The sequence below is a fragment of the Tyto alba genome, unplaced genomic scaffold (assembly GCF_018691265.1).
Source record: "Tyto alba isolate M040663 unplaced genomic scaffold, T.alba_DEE_v4.0 Super-Scaffold_39, whole genome shotgun sequence".
In the NCBI taxonomy this organism is placed as follows: domain Eukaryota; kingdom Metazoa; phylum Chordata; class Aves; order Strigiformes; family Tytonidae; genus Tyto; species Tyto alba.
The window spans coordinates 4,408,796-4,427,790 of NW_024881314.1; the positions used below are offsets into that span (position 1 = coordinate 4,408,796).

Genomic DNA, 18,995 nt, shown 5'->3' on the forward strand with positions numbered 1-18,995 from the left:
GTGAGAAGCACTGACATTGCACACTTAGTGCCCCACTTGCTCATTAGTGTCCCAGATTAGGAAGATTGGTTACTATAATTCTTAGATTATTACGGTGTTATACAGGAAATAGTTCCTTGTTCGCAAAGAAGCCATATCTCTTGCATAAAAGCAGCTATACAGATATCTAGAATGCAACCCCAGGCTTCCCTTCTTGTTTTCTTTCAAGGATAGATTTATGCAGGCAGCTAGGCAATGGTGGGTTTAAAAAGTAAATCTTCCTGGAAGAATGCTTTACCTGAAAGTCTAATACTTTAGTGAAGTGGCATTAAAAATATATAGTTTTCCAAAGAAAGCTACTCTTGTATCCATGCATTTTAATTTGACAATTGTGTATTTTGCCTTGCAATAATTCTAACATGACTAATAATTGTTTTTTACAATTTAAGTCATTGAAGACATTATTAATTATGTAAAATGCATACACTTTAATTTCATGAATTGTGGTAGGTTAAGAATTATATGTAACTGTGAAACTTCTTAAGTGTGGCAGGTGGCACACAGAAGAGCAATGCAGGTACAGTCTACAAATGACAAGTTGAGCAGTAACTTGAGACTTGGTAAATGGAAATAGGTTGAACTTTGGGTGTTTGGGATCATCTTTAGGCAGGAAGAGTAGGCATTAAATTAACATGTTTTTTCTGCTTTGTGTGGTGAAACACCTTGGTCTTAACCTCACTGTTCCCATGATAACTACATAGTTACGAGTCTTCCATGTCTGCATGATGCCCTTTTAATAAAATTATATGCTCTGCAAAGGCCAGGCTCAAAAGCTGTGCTATAGGAATGACAGCAGGCACCAGAGCACTCTGTACCCGTATGAGTAAATAGTGTGACGTGTCTCTAGTGGCAGAATGATTAGAATGTCAAATTGAAGTTTGAATCCTGCAGCTAACTGCTTTCTGGGAGATGTCTGTGGATATGTTAATACATATGGACTTTCTTAAACAGTGTTATTTACTGTCTACTGCAGAAATACAGTATTGGGAGACATGAGGTATAAAAACACAATTAAGAGGCTTAATAGTATGGATCTCATCCAGTCTTTAAGCTGCATCTATCCTAATATTTTGCTCTTGCTTAGAGACTGCCTACATGCTTGCAGCTCCATCCTGTCTCTCAGCCACAGTCAGCCCAGTAGAATATTGATCACCTTTCAGTTTTATTTATCCCTGTTTTACCCTGTCAATGTATTTTCATCTCTAGGAGACTAAACCTTGTCAAAAGCATGTTCTATTTACTTGGTAGTAGCATGATTTTGACATTGATACTTAGGTTCTCTGAGCTCTTTGAAGTTCCTTACTCTAGCTGATTTACTGCATAGTCTTTGTATCAATTCTTTCCTAGATCAGCCCTATCTCTGGTTTCTCCTAACTCTAGTGCAAGAAGACTTTGATATAAAATTGAAAATTAAGGTTGAGTTAAAGCATCCTTTAGTTTGTCTTTAGGCAAACCTAGCACAGTAAGCAATTCCATAATGCTGACAGCAAAAAAACAATTTTAAAAAATTATTTAATTCAGAGGGACGAGAAAGTTGTCCAGTCTGTGCAATTAAAAAGAAGTGATGTTCTAGATAATGTACTGTATGACAGTTACGAGTAAACTCAGTAGTAAATAATTACAATCAGTGTATGGGTTTTTCTTTTCCAGAACACCAGCTCAGTAACTGTGCCTGAAACACTGTTGTTTGTTTCAACCCTTGATGGAAGTTTGCATGCTGTCAGCAAGAGGACAGGAGCAATCAAGTGGACTTTAAAAGAAGGTGAGCAGGAGGTGTCCTGATGCCCTCTATTCAGTAACAAAATTAACAGTCAAATCAGTTGATAATTCAAGCTGTTGTAGGGCCTGGTAAATACTTTATTTTATTTCTTAATTCTGCTCTTGCTCCAAAATTAAGCTACAGTGTTTTTGGAGTCATGTGCGTCTTCAAATTTTCACTTGCAGATCTTTTCGAGGTGTTGTGGTTTGGGCCTGGTCGGCAGCCAACCACCATGCAGCGGCTCTCTCTCCCTTCTCTTCCAGCAATAAGAAGGGACAGAGAGCCAGGCTTGGGGTTCGAGATAGGACTGGGATGGGGAAAAAATCCCCCTTTATGGTCATGAGCAAAAGGCAGACTCATTAGGGGAAGAAAAAAAAGAACATACATTTATTACAGACTCTAACAACACATAACAGAGTAGGACAGTGAGAAGCATTGCTACATCTTGAGAACACCTTCCCCCCACCCCTCCCTGCCCGGGCTCAGCTCTGCTCCCAATATCTCTACCTTCTCCCCCCAGTGGCACAGGGGCAGGGAATGGGGGGTGCAGTCAGCACTGCTACTTCCTTCATCTTCGATGGGGGGAGCTTCTGGAACTTCTTCCCCCTGCTCCATCATGGTCCCCCTCTCACAGGGGACAGTCCTCCACAAACTTTCTCCGACATGAGTTCCTCCCATGGGCCGCAGCGTTCCCCACACTGCTCCGTCATGGGTCACTAACTTTCTCCAACTGGATTCTCTCCCACGGCTGCAGCCCTTCCTGAGCTGCTCCGGCATGGGACTCCCCCGCATGCTGCAATCCTCCCAGCGCTGAATTACAGCAGTGGGATCTACCTTTTCCCACAAGACCCCGGCCTTCTTTGGGCATAGCACCTTGATCAACCAGGCGGAAGCCACTGGCCATAAATCAGTGTCTGCTCCACCGTAGTTCTCCATGGGAGGCAGGGGGGGCCTCCCTGCTGTCTCACCACAGGATACAGGGGGGATCTCTGCTCTGGCACACCTTCCCCCTCCTTTCTTCCTCCGTTCCTCCACTGACCTTGGTGTTCACACAGCTGCTGCAACTCTTCCTCACAAGTCCGACTGCACGTCACCACGTCCCTTCTTAAATACGTTATTGCAGAGGCACAGCTGATTGGCTCAGTTTCCAAACAGAAGTGGAGCTGACTTGGAGCTGGGGGAGCTTTGAGAAGCTTCTCACAGGGGGCCGCCCCTATAGCCCCCTCCCCTGCCACCAAAAAAACTCCACCACTCACTCAACCCAGGACACCAGGTTAATGTTTTGTTTTGTTTTCCAGAATGTTAAAGCTGTAGTGATATAATTGTAGGTATCATATTTTATGGGATTGAGTGCAATGTAAACAAGCATAGAACAGAATAGATGTCAAATGAGAGTGTCAGCTGGTGGAACTGGTGGCAAAGGGCTTGCATGATTCTATCTCTGGAATACCCTACATTCAGTGGTGCTGTGGATATTGTGCAAACCTCAGGCCTTCTTTTCTATAATAGATGTTTAGGAACAGCACAGTTTTTTAAATAGAACAACTGCATTTGTGAAAATAAATTTAACATTGCTCAGTGATTGGAAGTGATTTTATAATTTTAATTACTAAGCAGAGATAGCTCTTTCTGTCTTCATGAAAAATTCAATATTTAATACAAATTTCTTTTAGTGGAACTCTGATTACATGTGGTAGAAGTGATAGTAGCAGTTTCTCTTCGCTTCTGGAAATAAATTAAAAAGCGGGTCAAATGGAAAGGAGTCACAGTGATTGCACCATTCTGTCCTCTATTTTTAAACCTGATGTCAGTTTAGTAGGTTCACTGAAATGGTAGGAAATGGATTGTGTGTATCTGATGTCTGCAGCACAAACCAGTTGTTCTTATTTGTGAAGCCATTCACATTTGAATGCAAATCTACCAGATAAAAAGTTATCTTCATAAATGAGCAAAGAATGGTTTTGTAGTTCCTCTTGGAGTAAAAAAGGGTGAGGAAGTGGTTTTTGAAGGATTTTGGTAATTGGAGTGATTACATTTTCTCCTATATCTCCTCTTTAAATTTAGATCTCTCCTTTCCCTGAACATGCTTGAATAAAAAGAAATTACCAGCCTTCTACTTTATTGTTCCAATAGGCTACTGCAGTGTTAAGAGAAGCTTACTGATTTTTGCTTGTCATTCAACTGACATGAACATACACTACATAGTTCTATCCTAGAAGGATATAATAACTGGCATTTGTTTGCAGTTAGACTTAGTAAGTGGCAAGACATTTTTTGAGGAAGAAGTGAATGGACTTTGGTAATGAAAAGGATCTTGATCAGAGTGTATTGCTTAAGGAACTTCCCTTGTTTAAAAAAAAAAAAATTGTTACAAAACTATTGTTGGTACAGTAGAACTGCCAGACTGGATAATCTAGTTTTATAAGACTTCTTTTTTTTTTTTTTCTCTGTTGCTAACTGTGTTGTTCGGCATTTTACATACACGAGGTACGTTCACTTGCTTTTTGCAAAGCACTTACTGCCCATTAGTTTATTTCTGTCTAATAGAATAACACACAAGGGTCAATGGAAAAAAAAAAAAAAAGTGGTGGTTATTGTTACAAGTTGCTTCATGAGTTAACTTAGTTAAGTGTACATGGACCAAGGGCCTGTACATATAAATTGTTGAATTAATTTGTAATGGAGGGGTTTTCTTTATTTTTGCAAAACTGTATTTGTGGGGGGGAAACCCAAGAAAGATGTGACAGTGTTGGAAACTAATAGCCCATGAAAGTCTGTATCATCTTGCTGTGCTAAATCCCTGGAGAGATTTAATAGTGCATAATTCAGTATTAATATTAGTATATAAACACAGTTGTTGGGTGCACTGTCCCTGTCAACAATATGCTTCTATTGTTACAGAGGATTACCCAGTGGGAAGTTGCATGTGTTCATCAGACAATGAACCATGTGTTGTAGTTCATGTGCTTTGAGAAGTTGTGGAGGTCACCTGAAGTGCTGCAGCAGCATTGATCAGGAAGAGAGCATCTTATTACTGCACTTAAGCAACAAGGTATTTAACAAAGGGCAATTCATAGACATTTTATTTTACTCGGGGAAAAAAACAAGGCAGTGTTCATTATCAGTCAGTACTTAAACAAACATGAAAATCTTGCCGTGTGTGGTTTGTTTTAATTTAGCACTAAAGCTTATCTTAGGTATGCAGAGTAAATGAGCCAGTGGTTATCACCACAATAATATGTTTGGGTTTCCTGCCTTCATGTAGTGCTGACAAGAAGGGCAGTCTGAATACTTGTGCTCACCATAAAGCGGGCAAAAAATTGGGTCAGTTAGTAATAGGACTCTCCGGTAGTTCAGAAATAAAGCTGCATTCCCTGCAGTTATATATATCAAGATTGTGGATTTATTTGTTGAGGGTGCTTAATACTTTAATTTCCTGTTGGATTCGATGGGTCCTACTATCTGACAGCTCTCAGGATTTTTCAGTGGCCAAGTAGCTGATGCTGCTCATTCCCTGGGAGTTGGAAAGCTGGAATATGGTTGGAAAGTTTATAGAATGAACCCACACTCCTCCTTCCCCCAAATTTCTGAAAGGCACCTTTGCTCTTGCTGCAGCCCCACAAAAACACATTGTATTGAAAGGCACTTACGTGAAAGGGTATTAAAAGGGGGTGGCACACATTTAAGATCAGAAACTCTTTAAGGCTCTTAGTGCTATCTCTGATCAATAAAAAGAGCTGTCAGTTCTAAGTGACAGTATGATAGGCTGCCATGCTTTTTGCACTTGCCACCAGCAAAATACTTAGTGAGCATCCTCAGTAAGATTACTTGGGATGAAAACGCTTCCCCAAAATTGCTGGAAAAGAAACTTCTTCTGTCATTTCTTATAGATCTCAGAAATGTACATGGGCACAGCGCATTAGATTTGCTTTTACATGCAGATAAGAAAGTAGACAGTGATGGAGATGGTGCCGAAAAATCTGTTGGCAAGGATGCTTTTCTCCTTAATGTCAGACTTTATATTCACAATTCTGATTTCAGTGTGAGTTTTAAGAACGTGATTTTAAGACCATCCTGTTGCCTCACATCTTTGTACAAATCATCCTGTACATCTTTGTTAACTGAAGACCTTAGATTAATGAGCAGAATATTGAATTTTGAGTTGTTAAGAATGTAATGTTTCAAACTGTATTCTTGGGCAGAGTATTTCTCTCCTGACAGTCACCTCTGTGTGTCCTTCTGTACTGTTCAAAGTGATCTCTTTCTTTTCATTCACTAGCTCCTTAAAAGCTCTTCCCCTAAGAACTAATTCAAAGTAATTTTCCAGAAGAACATATAAAATGTTCAGATTTGTACAGCTTTGGGACTAGATTTAGAGCCAACAGAAATTTTGTTACAATCTTCAGTTCTCTGTAGCAATCAAAAAAAGATGACCCACAATCAATTTAAAATGTTTTGATCTCTAATACATTACTTATAACCTATGGACTTCAATGGGCTAGTCATGGTAAGGCAGATATAAAGATTGTACCTATTAATGGTATGCAGTATGTAGAATCTAAAGGGTCAATCTGAGATCTGTAGGTCCTGCTCTAATAACAGTAGTTACTCTGAGGCAAGAAGAAATAACTTTTGCATATCTGAAAATTAATAAGGATTGTGGAAACAAAGCAATTGTAGAACAGTACTGTTTTTATCAAATTCCAGAAGATAGTTTGCTAGTATCTCTAACCTCATTTACTGTAATTGCAACAGCAGGCAAGGGTGACAGGATTTTAAATTGGCCCGTTAGCCCAAATCTTGTGGTAGGGCCTCAGGTCAGGAAACCGTTTTTTCCAGCTCATTCCAGTGGGACAACGGCTTACTCATTTGATGTTTCAGAATCTCCCACTTCTTCTTTTCAGCCATTGGTAAGGGCACATTGCAGTGATGAAAACATGCAACTCTATCTGGTACATTAAAAAAGATCTGGATTTTGGTCAAAAGGCAAATTTTATCTTATGTGTTTGTGAAATATGGATAAAGGGTAAATGCATTATATTTAGCATTATGGTTAAAGTTTCAAAAATTGTATATATGGCTTTTTTTCCATATATGTATGCAAATATGGGTTAGAATTATTTCAGAATAATCGGAAACATGGCATATACTTCTGCCCGTTCACAAATCACTGACATATCATTTAATACAGATATTTTCTGGCCATGATACAACTAAAACTGCATTGGGATGTCTGCCTGCTGCCAGGTCAAAATGTTAACTTCAGGGAAGCATAACTAAGCCCAAGAATTTACTAAATTCCTGGACAGTCATTGTTAACAAGTTTCTGATAAATGCTGTATTTGTGAATAAATTTAGACTTCTAGAATAAATCTTTATAATCTAGGATCAATGTCCTTTTAATTATTTTTTTCTTTGACATAGTTATTTTACAAATCTTTTTATTAATTTATAAAAATGAAAGCTTTTCAGTTCTTAGAGGATAACATTTTTGAAGTCCCATAATGACAGTGAGAGGTATCAGCAGTCTTTTTAATGGCATTTCTAGTCTACTGACGCCCTTGAACTCCCTGTGTTTGTGGGCATCAATATGTTTTGCTGAATTAATTTAATTAAGAGTATCAGTGGCAATAATTTTACTAATAGTGTGTGGCTGTGCTTGTTTACACACAGGTGTGTATTACCAGATCAGAAAGCTGAAGCTAGTGTGTATTGAATTGTAGGATTTTAATGTAGGAACCGTTAATATACTCTGCCTTAGTGGAGGCTACAGTAAAAACAAATTGGAAAACCATGGAAATATCTATAGAAAATTCGATCTTCCCTCCAGCACTGGAGATATTTACGGGATGGTGTTCTGCTTCATAACTCACCCCCTTCACCACACTCCATAGTTGTTTTGACGTCTTTGTTTTCTTAGTCTAGAAAGTGGAGTGCTTTTGGACAAGATATCATACCTAAAGCTTTATGTAGGACATTGCAAAAGTTGGCTTTTCCTTTGCTACAGGGAATAGAAGCTTAAGGGAGAGGCTGATACATTTTTATCACAATTTTATCACAATTTCTCTGTAAAGTTTTGGTCTGATACAGAATAGTTACTGCTTTGTTCAGTGGTTATTATCACCGTTGTTGGTGTTGGAACAGATTGGGCCTATCAGAATGACCTACCTAATTACAGGGAACTGCAGTTCAGGGAAATTTTGAAAGCAGGATTAAATGATTACAGGCTTGGCATGTTCATACTCGAGTGCTGAGCTGTTGAAGAGAAGATAAGGCCTCAGTTCTCTGACTTTTGTAAGAGCTTTTTCTGTTTGACCCGTTGTAGAGCAAAAGGTGACTTCAGTTATTAGACAACTCATTCTTTTACTGGTCTGTATTCAAGCATATGAAAATTGTTGTAAGACCTGACAATGATACATTAAACTCAAGATTCTGTTTTTATCTCAGAGTGAGTTCCTATTTCAAAACATACTTTTAAATAAAGTTGGAATATGTCCCAAACCACATGAAAGTGAACATGAAGAATTCATTATCTTCAAAGTATCTTCACAGAGCCACAACCTTAGTTCAAAATCATGAAAGTGTTAAGAAAATAAGAAAATGTACATCACTGCATTAGCTAAAAATGTAGAGAAATGGCTCTTCACAGTCCATCTTTCCAGGCGGATGATGCTAGTAGTGAAAGGAGAATTTATTTTGCTTCAGAAAATAAACTCCTCCATCAGTTTGTGTTCACTCACTGTGAATAGCCTCATGCATGAAAATGAATCAGATACTGATGCTAGATGCCTTCTAACAGTTCATATACAACACTTAAATGTTGCAGGAAGCCATCAGGCTAACCAGTGTTTTGGTTCATGTGCCAGTACAAGAAAAAATTTCCTGCTGCTTTGTAATAGCATCTATCTGTTCCATCTACCTCTTTTTTATCAATGTTAGTAAATCAAATTTCAGTTACTGAGAAAACAAGTAAAAACAGGATTTTTTTTCACTTCTGATGAAGAACTGTTTTTCTTGATAAAAAAGACAAGACACTAAAGAAAAGGTTAAGGAGTTTCTCATGAGATTGAGGCTTCTGTACAGCACACTGAACAGCTTGGAACTTGTCATAAGGTTTTCATTCATGTCTTCTGATATGCAAGAGTGCTTCAGAAAAATACACCACAGAAGTTGGAGAAACATTCATGGGTTTCCTGGCATGATTTATTAAAGCATACAATACATTTGTTGATGAAATTGTTGGAAGTTACATTTTTCCAACAGCTTTCAGAAATACAAGCTTAGGGCTAAAAACTTAATACAAATAAATATTGCATATATATATATATGTATATATGTTCTTTCACTATTATGGTGCTATGTGGTCAATAAAATCATGCAAAACTTCTCAGTCCTTTGAGATAGTTGGAGCAGAGTGGAGCACTTCTTTTCTGTAAGAGTAGATTTCCCAGTCTTGGAATATTAAGTGAAAACAAGTTATTAGTCCAAAAATGCTATACTGGATTATTATTACTCATTGTGTTTTAGGGGCAGAGAGGGAGCTATAGGAAGGCATTAGTAACCAGAATCTCCTGCAGATGTCATGGACAAACCAGGATCAGGTACTAGAAAATGTAATCTACCTTTTGAAATTTCCTGTAATTGTTCAGGTTTTCCTGAACATTCTTTGCAAAAAACCTGAAATACTAATATGTTTGAGGAAATTGTATTCTGTCCTGTTCTACTGTGGAGCATGTGTTATGTCATTAACAGTGCGGTTAGAAAATTTGGAACTTGATTCGGATAGTACTAGTTTTATACTGTAATTTCATATAACAACTTGGTACCTCCATTTAATTCAGAGAATAAGCAGTCCTTTTATTAAAACTAAATTTTAAAGTTTCTGAAGATAATTTGGACAATAAACTATTTTCTTATACTTTGCCTAGGCTGACTAGAAAGTGATTTTAAAGAAAAATCTGCATTATTCTACTTAAACAATATGTATGCAGTTATCACTTCAAAAACAAGTTGTGCAACTTTGTTATCACTAATGATAATTTGAGGAGGAGATGTTTGTAGATAGGACAAAGTTGCTCAAGCACTGTTGGTGAAGATAGCTGTTTCTAGCAACAGTCATCTTCACCACAGGCAACAGTTTCTTTTTTACCAAGTGAGACACTCTGTGTAATCAGTTCAAGAGACTTGCAAAGTTTATTTGGCTTTTGCCTTTAGCAATGCTTATAGCATTTGCATTAAATTTTACTTCAGTTGAGGCAGGTGCCATTTTCTGCTGATTTATGATGCTGTTTGTTTCACAAAACTGTGAGTCTCCCTTCCCATGAAGCATTTATTATAAAAAATCTAGCCTGTGGTCTTTAACGTCGCTTTCTTCTTTTAGTTTATTTTACCTACACTTATGGGTACACTGAGTATATAAACTTGATGTCTGTTTGCTTTTAGTAGTTCACTCTAGCAGTTCAACTCCAGAATTAAACCACTTTATGTAATGGTCATCTAATGCTTTTTTCTTGCTTGCTTTCCTTTGGTAAAGGAGAGATGATGTCAATCACCATGTGTTGCATTAGATATTGTAAAGCTCATGGAATACTTGAAGTAAACACTGAGAAATAGTTTGAATACAATCAACTGTAAGTTTGGAGCCAGGGGCTCCCTCCCAGCATATCCTGAAACCAGTTTCTTCACACAAGGGATAGAAATGAATTACTTGTAGTTAAGGGAATAAAGGTCTGACTAAGCAGCGTGGTCTGTAGAAACAGACACGTAACAATGAATCACTTAGCTCCTTTGTTTGAAAGTTAATTGTTAGTAAGGCCTTTTGATGTGTACATGGTTTCTCAATAAATTAAGTGGAGTTTATGATGGAATGTGGAGCTCTACGCTTACGTAGCATTCCCATCTTTCATCAGTGAACCATGGTGATGGTGCTCAAGATAGGTACTCTTGTTCTCCATCTTCTATGACTACGTCAGTGTCTAGGACTGTTAAGAATACCGGCTAAATTATCTCAGTGTTTTTGCTGCCCTATGTATGAGGCTCCAAGTATAAGATGACAGAACTAGATGGTGTCTGTGCTGTCCAGTTGGTTTCCTTTCAGAGCCGGCACAGAGGCCTCCAGGGTCCCTTCATTAGAGGGAATTTGTTGTGATTTGTCGGGAGACTCCGTTTGATGCCATTTTTGCCAGTGCGGGAGATGCCAGTGCAGTGGTGGGTAACCATGTGATGAGGGAAATAAGTAAAGCGTGAAACTTCCCAAGTTGCTCGCTGAGCAGTGAGTTTGCTAGGCATACTGTGATAGAGCTTGAAAAGAGCACTATTCCCTCTCCAGTTAATGAGGTTGTTCCCAGAAGCTGAATATGCTTTTGTGTAGTTTATCCTGACAGTTTTGAGGATGTATCTGGACCATTTTTTAGGTTTAAAGTGAAAAATATATATGTATATGTAGTTATGTTTTGAACAAAGCTGCTCTGAGAGTGTTTACTGTTGTAAAAATAAATTGATAAAAATAAAAATAGCTTTCTGTTATTCCTCATATTGTGCTTTCTGTCTCTGATATTATATGTGCATCTCTTGGTGACTGCTGTTTTCAGCTGCATTGTGGCTAGAGATCTGTTTGGGTAGGGGTTTCTAATGTTTTTTTTTTAATCTGCTACATAAAATGAAGGGACATCCTCCTAGGCTGTTACCATCAAACCCAGCAGTTCATGTGATGCAATATTCTGCAGAGTGGTAGAGACTTTACAGGACCCATGTAATGAACCCTGAACTTCTTGTTCTTGTCTTGCTTAGCTCTGCAAATATTACAGTACACTCGAGCTGTCCAGAATCTGTGCCAGTTACCCAATCAAAGTCTCTCAAAACATCATTGTTTTTGTTCTTATTTCCTTCCTGTTGCATCATGGTGACTGCATAGAGACAAAACAGGTGAAAAAACAGTGTTTGTTTGCTTGGTCATCTTTCATCTTCTTACTCAGGCTTATTCTAGCGTAATGGTTTGATTTCCTCTGTGGAAGCAAAGATAGCTTTCATCCTCTTGAGTTCTGAGTTACTTTCTGCCAATATGCCCATAAATAAGCACACACGTTTGTCTTGGAAATTGTAGAGTATGTCTTGCAAATCTGGGAACTTTTGTGGTTTTGGCATCAGGATTGAAAATCACATGATTCAGGATTTTTTTGAGGCCTCAGATAATAATTTTGAGGTCATATCACCTTACATTAAAATCAAATTGTTGTTCTTAATTTACTTTTTATTATGTAAGGATTTAGATTTAGTGTTGTCTATTTTTATTATGTAACTTCTTTTTGTTGATGAAAGCTAAACTGTGATTCTGATCACTTAAAATACCAACTGCTGTGGCATTGTTTCCAAATCTTTAGATTTTTATGTAATACCTTTGATTTACAGGAAATTTCTCTGTATTCCTCTATATTCTGTATACAATAATAATGATGATAATAATAGAAAATACAGATGAGTAATGCACAATGTGATTGCCTAACACTCACCAGTGGATGCCCAGCCCATTCACAGCTAGTGATTCCAGAGAAGATCCTGAAACCACAATCCCCAGAAGCAAGAGAATGAGCTTCTCTGCCAAGACTCACGTATATGCTGAGCATGATGTTGTATGATCTGGAATATTCCATTGGCCAGTTTGGATCTCTTGCTCTGGTTGTGCTCCTTCCCAGCTTCTTGTGTACCTGCACACTAGGAGGACATGGGAAGTTGAAAAATCCTTGATGTCTTGTAAAAAACTGAAAATGTCAGTGTATTATCAACATTCTTCTGATACTAAATCCCATACTGAATCCACAGTACGGCACTATTCCAGCCAGTAAGAAAAAAAATTAGCTCTATCCTAGCTGAAACCAGGACAGTACTTTTGTACCCCTGTTCACACAGTGTCTGCAAACTGCCATTAGCTGTAGCTTGTTTTTAGGTAAAATTGCTTGTTGAAGCCTGTACAGTGAAAGCAGTTTCTGCAAGTTATGGCCAGCTGCCTCCTGGGCAGCCAGTGTCCAGCAGTCACACATGTGTATTGGAAGCAAAAGTTTTTATTAACATGTATGTGGACAGTTCTAACAGTCTCTGTCCAAGTGAGAACTAAGGAGAAAAGTGGAGATCGTACAGTACTTCTGTCTTCTCCAAGTCCTCTCCCAGGTAGCTGGGGAGAAGTGTGGCTAAAACTGAGCAAAGAACTTCAGAAGGTTTAAAACTTCACAGATGCTTTGTACTTTCTCGTTTTACAAACCTGTTTCATGACCAGATTGCTGAGGGTGCTGAGATGGCCCCTTTCAAACTCTGTGCATCAGCCTTTCAAAAAGGAGCAGGTTGCTGCAGGCCTGATTTAATGCAGTATCTAGTGAGCTCAAGAAACTGAATTACCAGTATTATGACTTTTTCTGTTTATGCAGATCCTGTACTCCAGGTGCCAATACATGTGGAAGAGTAAGTCTGTTTCCTTTATCTCATTTACTGCTTGTTTGACTTTCACTGACATCTTGAAATTTGGTTTAATTTGAACCAAATTGATCTGTGTTCTAGAAAAGTTGCATACCTTGCATACGTCAATTTAAGGTGGCTTAGAGAGCAGATACAGAAAGTATATAGTTAGCTACATGTAATTCTCTTACTTGTAGCGCTAGGAGGAAACATCCTGTCTGCAGACTTCTCTCAAGCCCTTGCTCAGATTTAGAGATAAGTGCGCTGACTGTGCCACAATCTTAATTGAGCGGCTTTGAAAATGCCAGAAACAGCTAGGGGGTGGTCTCTGGGTTTTGTACTTACTCTCTTCAAATAAAAGACTAAAAATAATGAAGTATAGGAAACTGCAACCGCTACCACTACCAGAATCTTCAAATGAAACCCTCAAGCTGTTACTTCTGAGTAGGTCCTTCAGCATAGCAAGCTCATACTTAACTGGAAAATTTTGGGCTTTAATTGTCTCTGAAGTCAGTGATAACATCCTTTCTTTTTTGTGGTTTGCTTTTGATGTTGGGTTTTGGGGTTGGTTTTTTTGTAGTTTAGGTGGGGGTGTTGCCTTTACCTCCCAAATTTCCTTAGTTGTGGCAACTCTTTTATTTCTCCTTGCCTTCCCTTGTGCTCGCTGTTTTTGTGTTTTGTTTGGTTTTAATTCTGTGACATTTTAAAAGCATATAGATCTTGTTTAAAAGCTTTCACTCAGGTGATTGCCTGCCACATTTGGAACTTTGAATTTTCAAATGTATTCTAAATCTTAGTTATATGAGTTCTGAAAGATCTTTATATTTATTAATTGTCAAAGTTAAATTAATGGAACTTTAAAAAATGGGAAATGGAAAGTAAAAAATTTAATGTCAGGTGAACTCTGTAAAGCCAGTACTGACCATAGTTGCTTTCCTGTCCTCTGAGAAGCACAGTGCATTTTTTATCATTTATAATTGCTGCTTGAATCCTAGGCCAGCATTTCTTCCAGACCCAAATGATGGCAGTTTGTATACACTTGGTGGTAAGAACAGTGAAGGCTTGACTGTAAGTATATTTTTAAAATTCTCTCCTGTCATAATTTTTAGAAAAGTGCCCTAATCAGACTCACATGAAGGTTAAATCCCCAAGGGAACTTTCTGCTTTCTTGACAGTACTGTAAAGTTTTGCAGGCTTTTGTACTGTTTAATGGAAGTGTACCAGTTTCTTGGAAAAGCTTGATCAGACTAGCCAAAAACCAACGTATGTTTTGTCCACTTGTACTATTTTTCTGTAACTTGCTAAAATAATGATGATGACAAATAGAATTTATATGCTGTTATTCAAATACTGAATAATTTCTGTATGATTTCATAGGAAAGGTGTACCCAGGATAGTACAAATCATTTATGTCACTTTCACCCAAATACTTAATTTTCTAAAACCATCTACCAAAAGGCAGGATTAATATATGTTCTGTGCAGACACCTTAGAAGATGTCTTGATAAGATTTATTAAGCAGACAAAAATGCTGAACCTTTTCAAAATAGTCACCAATCCATGTAATCCACAGATCCTAGCTAACATTTGACTTTTTATTTTTAAACTTTGTGGTGACATTCAGATAAAATGTTTGGCTTCCCACAAGTTTCTTTTCTCTGGCAGCTGCTATGATTTCCCTTAAGAATTTAATATTATTAAATATTTTAGTATTTACTCACCACTCCCCCCCACCCCTCAGTATAGCCAGATCATAACTTGCAAAATGATGCTTGATTCCTTTCGTCATTGAATCCAGGAAGCAGCAATCTATTTGAATCTGTTCCTTTATTCTGTTAATCTCCTCTCTTTTGAATTAAAGTTATTTGATTTCTGTTTAGAATCACTATTGTAAAAGTTTTAAGCAAATGTGGAGTAACTTTAGCATATTTAAGTAAACTTAGCAAAGGCCTGATCTGTTGTTGCAGTTTGTCAGTTATTCTTGTGAGCTCATCCTATAAAAGCCTCTTAAACCATAGTAAGGATCGTCACCCGTTCCGTAAGTGCAGTACAGGCTTGGCAGTATCTCAGGAACTCCTCACTTGGATATTCATGCTTCACCCTCTCAACAGCTTTATTTGTATGAAGTTACCTGGCCTTTATAAATATCACTGTACAGTCCTGTGGAGAACCACTTTATACTCGTTATAGATGTGACAATTAAACCATGGTATGCTGAAGCCCAGACAGCTTATAAGTGATGAAGGTGGACCTTAAAACCACAAAGTCTTGGCCTTAAAACGTCCCAGCTGCAAGTAGTTCTTTCATTCTGCTTGCATTTCTCCTGTTGTAAACTCACAGAGACATACCTCTCTGTTCTGGGTTTGCAGAGCAGGGCCTTGACCTGAAATTTTGAGTTCCCTGACAGTACAATAATACAAACAAACAACAAAAAAACTGCTTCTGAAGTTTTCTGACCACCCTGTTCTGTGAACAAATGTGAAGACTATCACACCAATGTGAGTGAGCTTTTATTGTTGTTTTTGTTTTATTTTGTTTTCTCTAGAAACTTCCATTTACTATCCCAGAGTTGGTGCAGGCATCTCCCTGTCGCAGTTCAGATGGGATCCTGTACATGGGTGAGCTCAAATTTTATCTCTTTTTGATTGTAAGATGTTCAGTGACTAGAAAATGTAGAGAGTCCCAGACAGACTGCATGGAAATATGCTTTATTTTGGGTATTATGGTTTTTCATGAACCTTTCTGATGAAAAAAAATCTGATTAATATAGAATACAATTACTGTTGGAAGATTAAAAAACAACTACTTTTCCTGAAGGAGAAAACAGCTCTTCTAAGACTGTATGGGTTGGTTTGTTTTTTTTTTCATTTCTTGTGATGCTATCTCTCAACAAAATATGATTTCTACTTAAAATCTTCTTACGCTTATAAATGTCATTGACTGCCTGACAATTATAATTAAATTAGAAATCCCATTGCAACATGGTTAGACATCCTCCATTATCTGAGATATAGTCAGTTCATTTATAATGCAAATCATAACAAAATTATGGCTCACTGTCCTGACTCATTCTATCTGCAGATGAATTTGAGAGGAGAAAGGGAGAAGGAAGGACAGTTATTACTTGTCACAACAGTAAAATGTGTGAAGGATCTGGATGAACTTACTTTGTTTTTTTAATCTCCTTAATGGCCAGTACCTACTTCTGGTTCTCTACTTTGTGCCTCTCCAGTAAAAGAGTGGAAAATGTTTATTTGAAGCTTCTAAACAGAACACATATGTGTTGGCATCAGAGAAATATTTAAGGTCATGGCTCATGTAGTCTTGAGTGTGATGTTAGGATTACAATCCTTAATCAATTTGAAATGTGTAGACCCTCATAATTTTTTTCTACCGTCCTTCCAGTCTCCTCTTCTGCTAGCTCACAAGATCTTCTACACTCAGAATGCTGTTAGATTTTATCAGTGTGAAAAAATAATTCAGCAAATAGTACTTACTGTTCTAAATACTTTATTTAGGTTTTCTTGTCAATATTTGGGATGGGCCAATAGTGCTAAATGATGAAAATAAGCCTGACTGTGAGAAATTGTTTTATTAAAAATGCTTTAATCATGCTAAGTTCGTGAGCCTACTAAAGAAAAAAGAAGACGGAAAAGCTTGATGGAAGTGCAGTTTTTCCAACTGAATGGTAATGTGGTTTAAATTATGATTTCAGGTAAAAAGCAGGATATTTGGTATGTGATTGACCTCATGACTGGGGAGAAACAGCAAACCTTGACTTCCTCATTTGCAGAAAGTCTTTGCCCATCAACATCCCTCCTGTATCTTGGGAGAACAGGTCATATGCTTTTCTTTCTGCAGCTTAGAATAAATTCTGTTGTTGTTTTTAAAGTTCAGTCTCATAACAAATGACCTTGTGATCAGTTCAGGTTCTCAAGTTTATTTCTTAGAAAAACTTCTGTAAATTATCATTTTAGACTGTACACAGAAAAACTATTAACTCTCTATAGCATCAGAAAGATACTGGTGTTTTTAAACTTTGGCAGTAGGCATGACCCATTATTCTTCTTGTTGACCAAGTGCCATTTATATTCTATTTAACAGTGTATTCCAGAAGCAGCTGTGAACCCGAGTTTGCTCTGTAACATACAGCTTTTATAAAAACTATTTAAAGAAAATTAAAATATAGCATATCCACTGAAATTACAAATGCAGTATTCTAAATAACTGTTAAAATTAGAGCAACGTCATATAGGTGTTGACTAGTAAAAAGGAGTAAGTGCAATAGACTTGTTCTTTTATTCTATATTAATGTGTTCTTTAAGTGTGATAGTTCAGTTACAGAACATGGTAAGCTGAGTTTTAGAATGCAGGGTTTGGAAACTTGTAAGTAAAACAAAGTACATCAGTAGAGGTTGTGCAGTAAGAACAAAATGGTGGTAACATGGGCAGCAACTGTCTGCAGGGCTTATTCTGAGATCCCTGTAAATCAGTGTGTGAGTGGACCGGGTGTTATCTTTAACAGCTGTGAAATGTTTATATATCAGGAGTGTTGGGAAATGAAATGCAGAGAGCAGTAAGTGGGGTGTGTGATATTTTGAAGAGTGTCTCAAATTTGAGATGATCGATTATATTCTCTCATAGGTTTTTTTGCTTCACAGACTGTATATTTTTTAACAGAGTACACGATCACAATGTATGACACCAAGAAGAAGGAGCTGCGATGGAATGCCACCTATTTTGATTATGCAGCTACTCTGCCTGATGAAGATATAAAATACAGTAAGAATTTAATTGCTGCTTGTTGGTTGGTTGGTTTTCCCCACATATTGGCCATGGGTTTTGCATACAGGCAAAAATATTATGATTTTATCCCTATAATTAATAGGTCAAGCTGTCTGTCTGGTTTTTGTGCAGTTGATATGCATCTGCCAGTTTTTAATCCTTTACATGCCATAATACCAAGAGCCTGTTACGTATCTTCAGGTAAACTGGATCTAAGAAGGTACAGCTCTTGAAGATATGACTCTCAAAATTTTAGTGAAAAATGTCAGGAGAGGAAGAAAACCTAAATTGTGGTGCACGCTCAGAAAAAGCTATTGCAGTGCTATTACATTGCAACTGAACTGTCATCAACCTAATTCTGGCAACCAGTTCACTGATTCTTTCGCAGTGTAAGGTGTAATGGACTCCACAGTTAACGTAGGGTTTGAACTGTTAATATGTATTATTAAAATTGCATGTCTGCACAGCAATCCAGATAATTTCCCATATATTTGTATATTGTAGAAATGTCCCACTTTGTGTCTAATGGAGATGGACTGGTGGTGACCGTAGACAGTGAGTCCGGGGATGTACTGTGGATTCAAAATTACGCTTCTCCTGTGGTAGCTTTTTACATCTGGCAACGTGAAGGATTACGGAAAGTTATGCACACTAACGTGGGGATAGAAACTCTGCGATACTTGACATTCATGTCTGGGGAGGTTGGACACATTACCAAGTGGAAATATCCTTTCCCAAAGGAAACGGAGACCAAGAGCAAACTGACGTGAGCATAAATATCCCTGTTGTTCTGTCTGACAGAGCTTTGTCATTAAAACCTTATTTATATACATTCTGTTAAGGATTGTTCTACAAGTTTCAGTGTGGTGAAAAGTTATTTTGTATCGTATTTGATCTTTCACTGTCTAAAGGTAGAGACCCCAAAAAAAAAAACCTATCATAAACTTAGAAAATGTATATTCATAAC

At 37.6% G+C, this 18,995-nt stretch overlaps 1 protein-coding gene across 3 annotated transcripts in view; it reads left to right on the forward strand.

Moving 5' to 3' along the window:
- The window catches only part of ERN1 (endoplasmic reticulum to nucleus signaling 1), a 38,650-nt gene that overhangs the window by 8,683 nt on the left and 10,972 nt on the right, over nucleotides 1-18,995 (forward strand). For 2 of the 3 annotated variants that reach the window (XM_042802451.1, XM_042802452.1), the window contains exons 2-8: nucleotides 1,690-1,801; nucleotides 13,216-13,249; nucleotides 14,239-14,311; nucleotides 15,789-15,861; nucleotides 16,959-17,081; nucleotides 17,924-18,025; nucleotides 18,533-18,794. In XM_042802451.1, the coding sequence (XP_042658385.1) occupies nucleotides 1,690-1,801; nucleotides 13,216-13,249; nucleotides 14,239-14,311; nucleotides 15,789-15,861; nucleotides 16,959-17,081; nucleotides 17,924-18,025; nucleotides 18,533-18,794 (779 nt within the window). Of the gene's footprint in view, nucleotides 1-1,689; nucleotides 1,802-13,215; nucleotides 13,250-14,238; nucleotides 14,312-15,788; nucleotides 15,862-16,624; nucleotides 17,082-17,904; nucleotides 18,026-18,532; nucleotides 18,795-18,995 lie in introns of those variants that run through there. The other variant, XM_042802453.1, reaches the window with a different exon arrangement.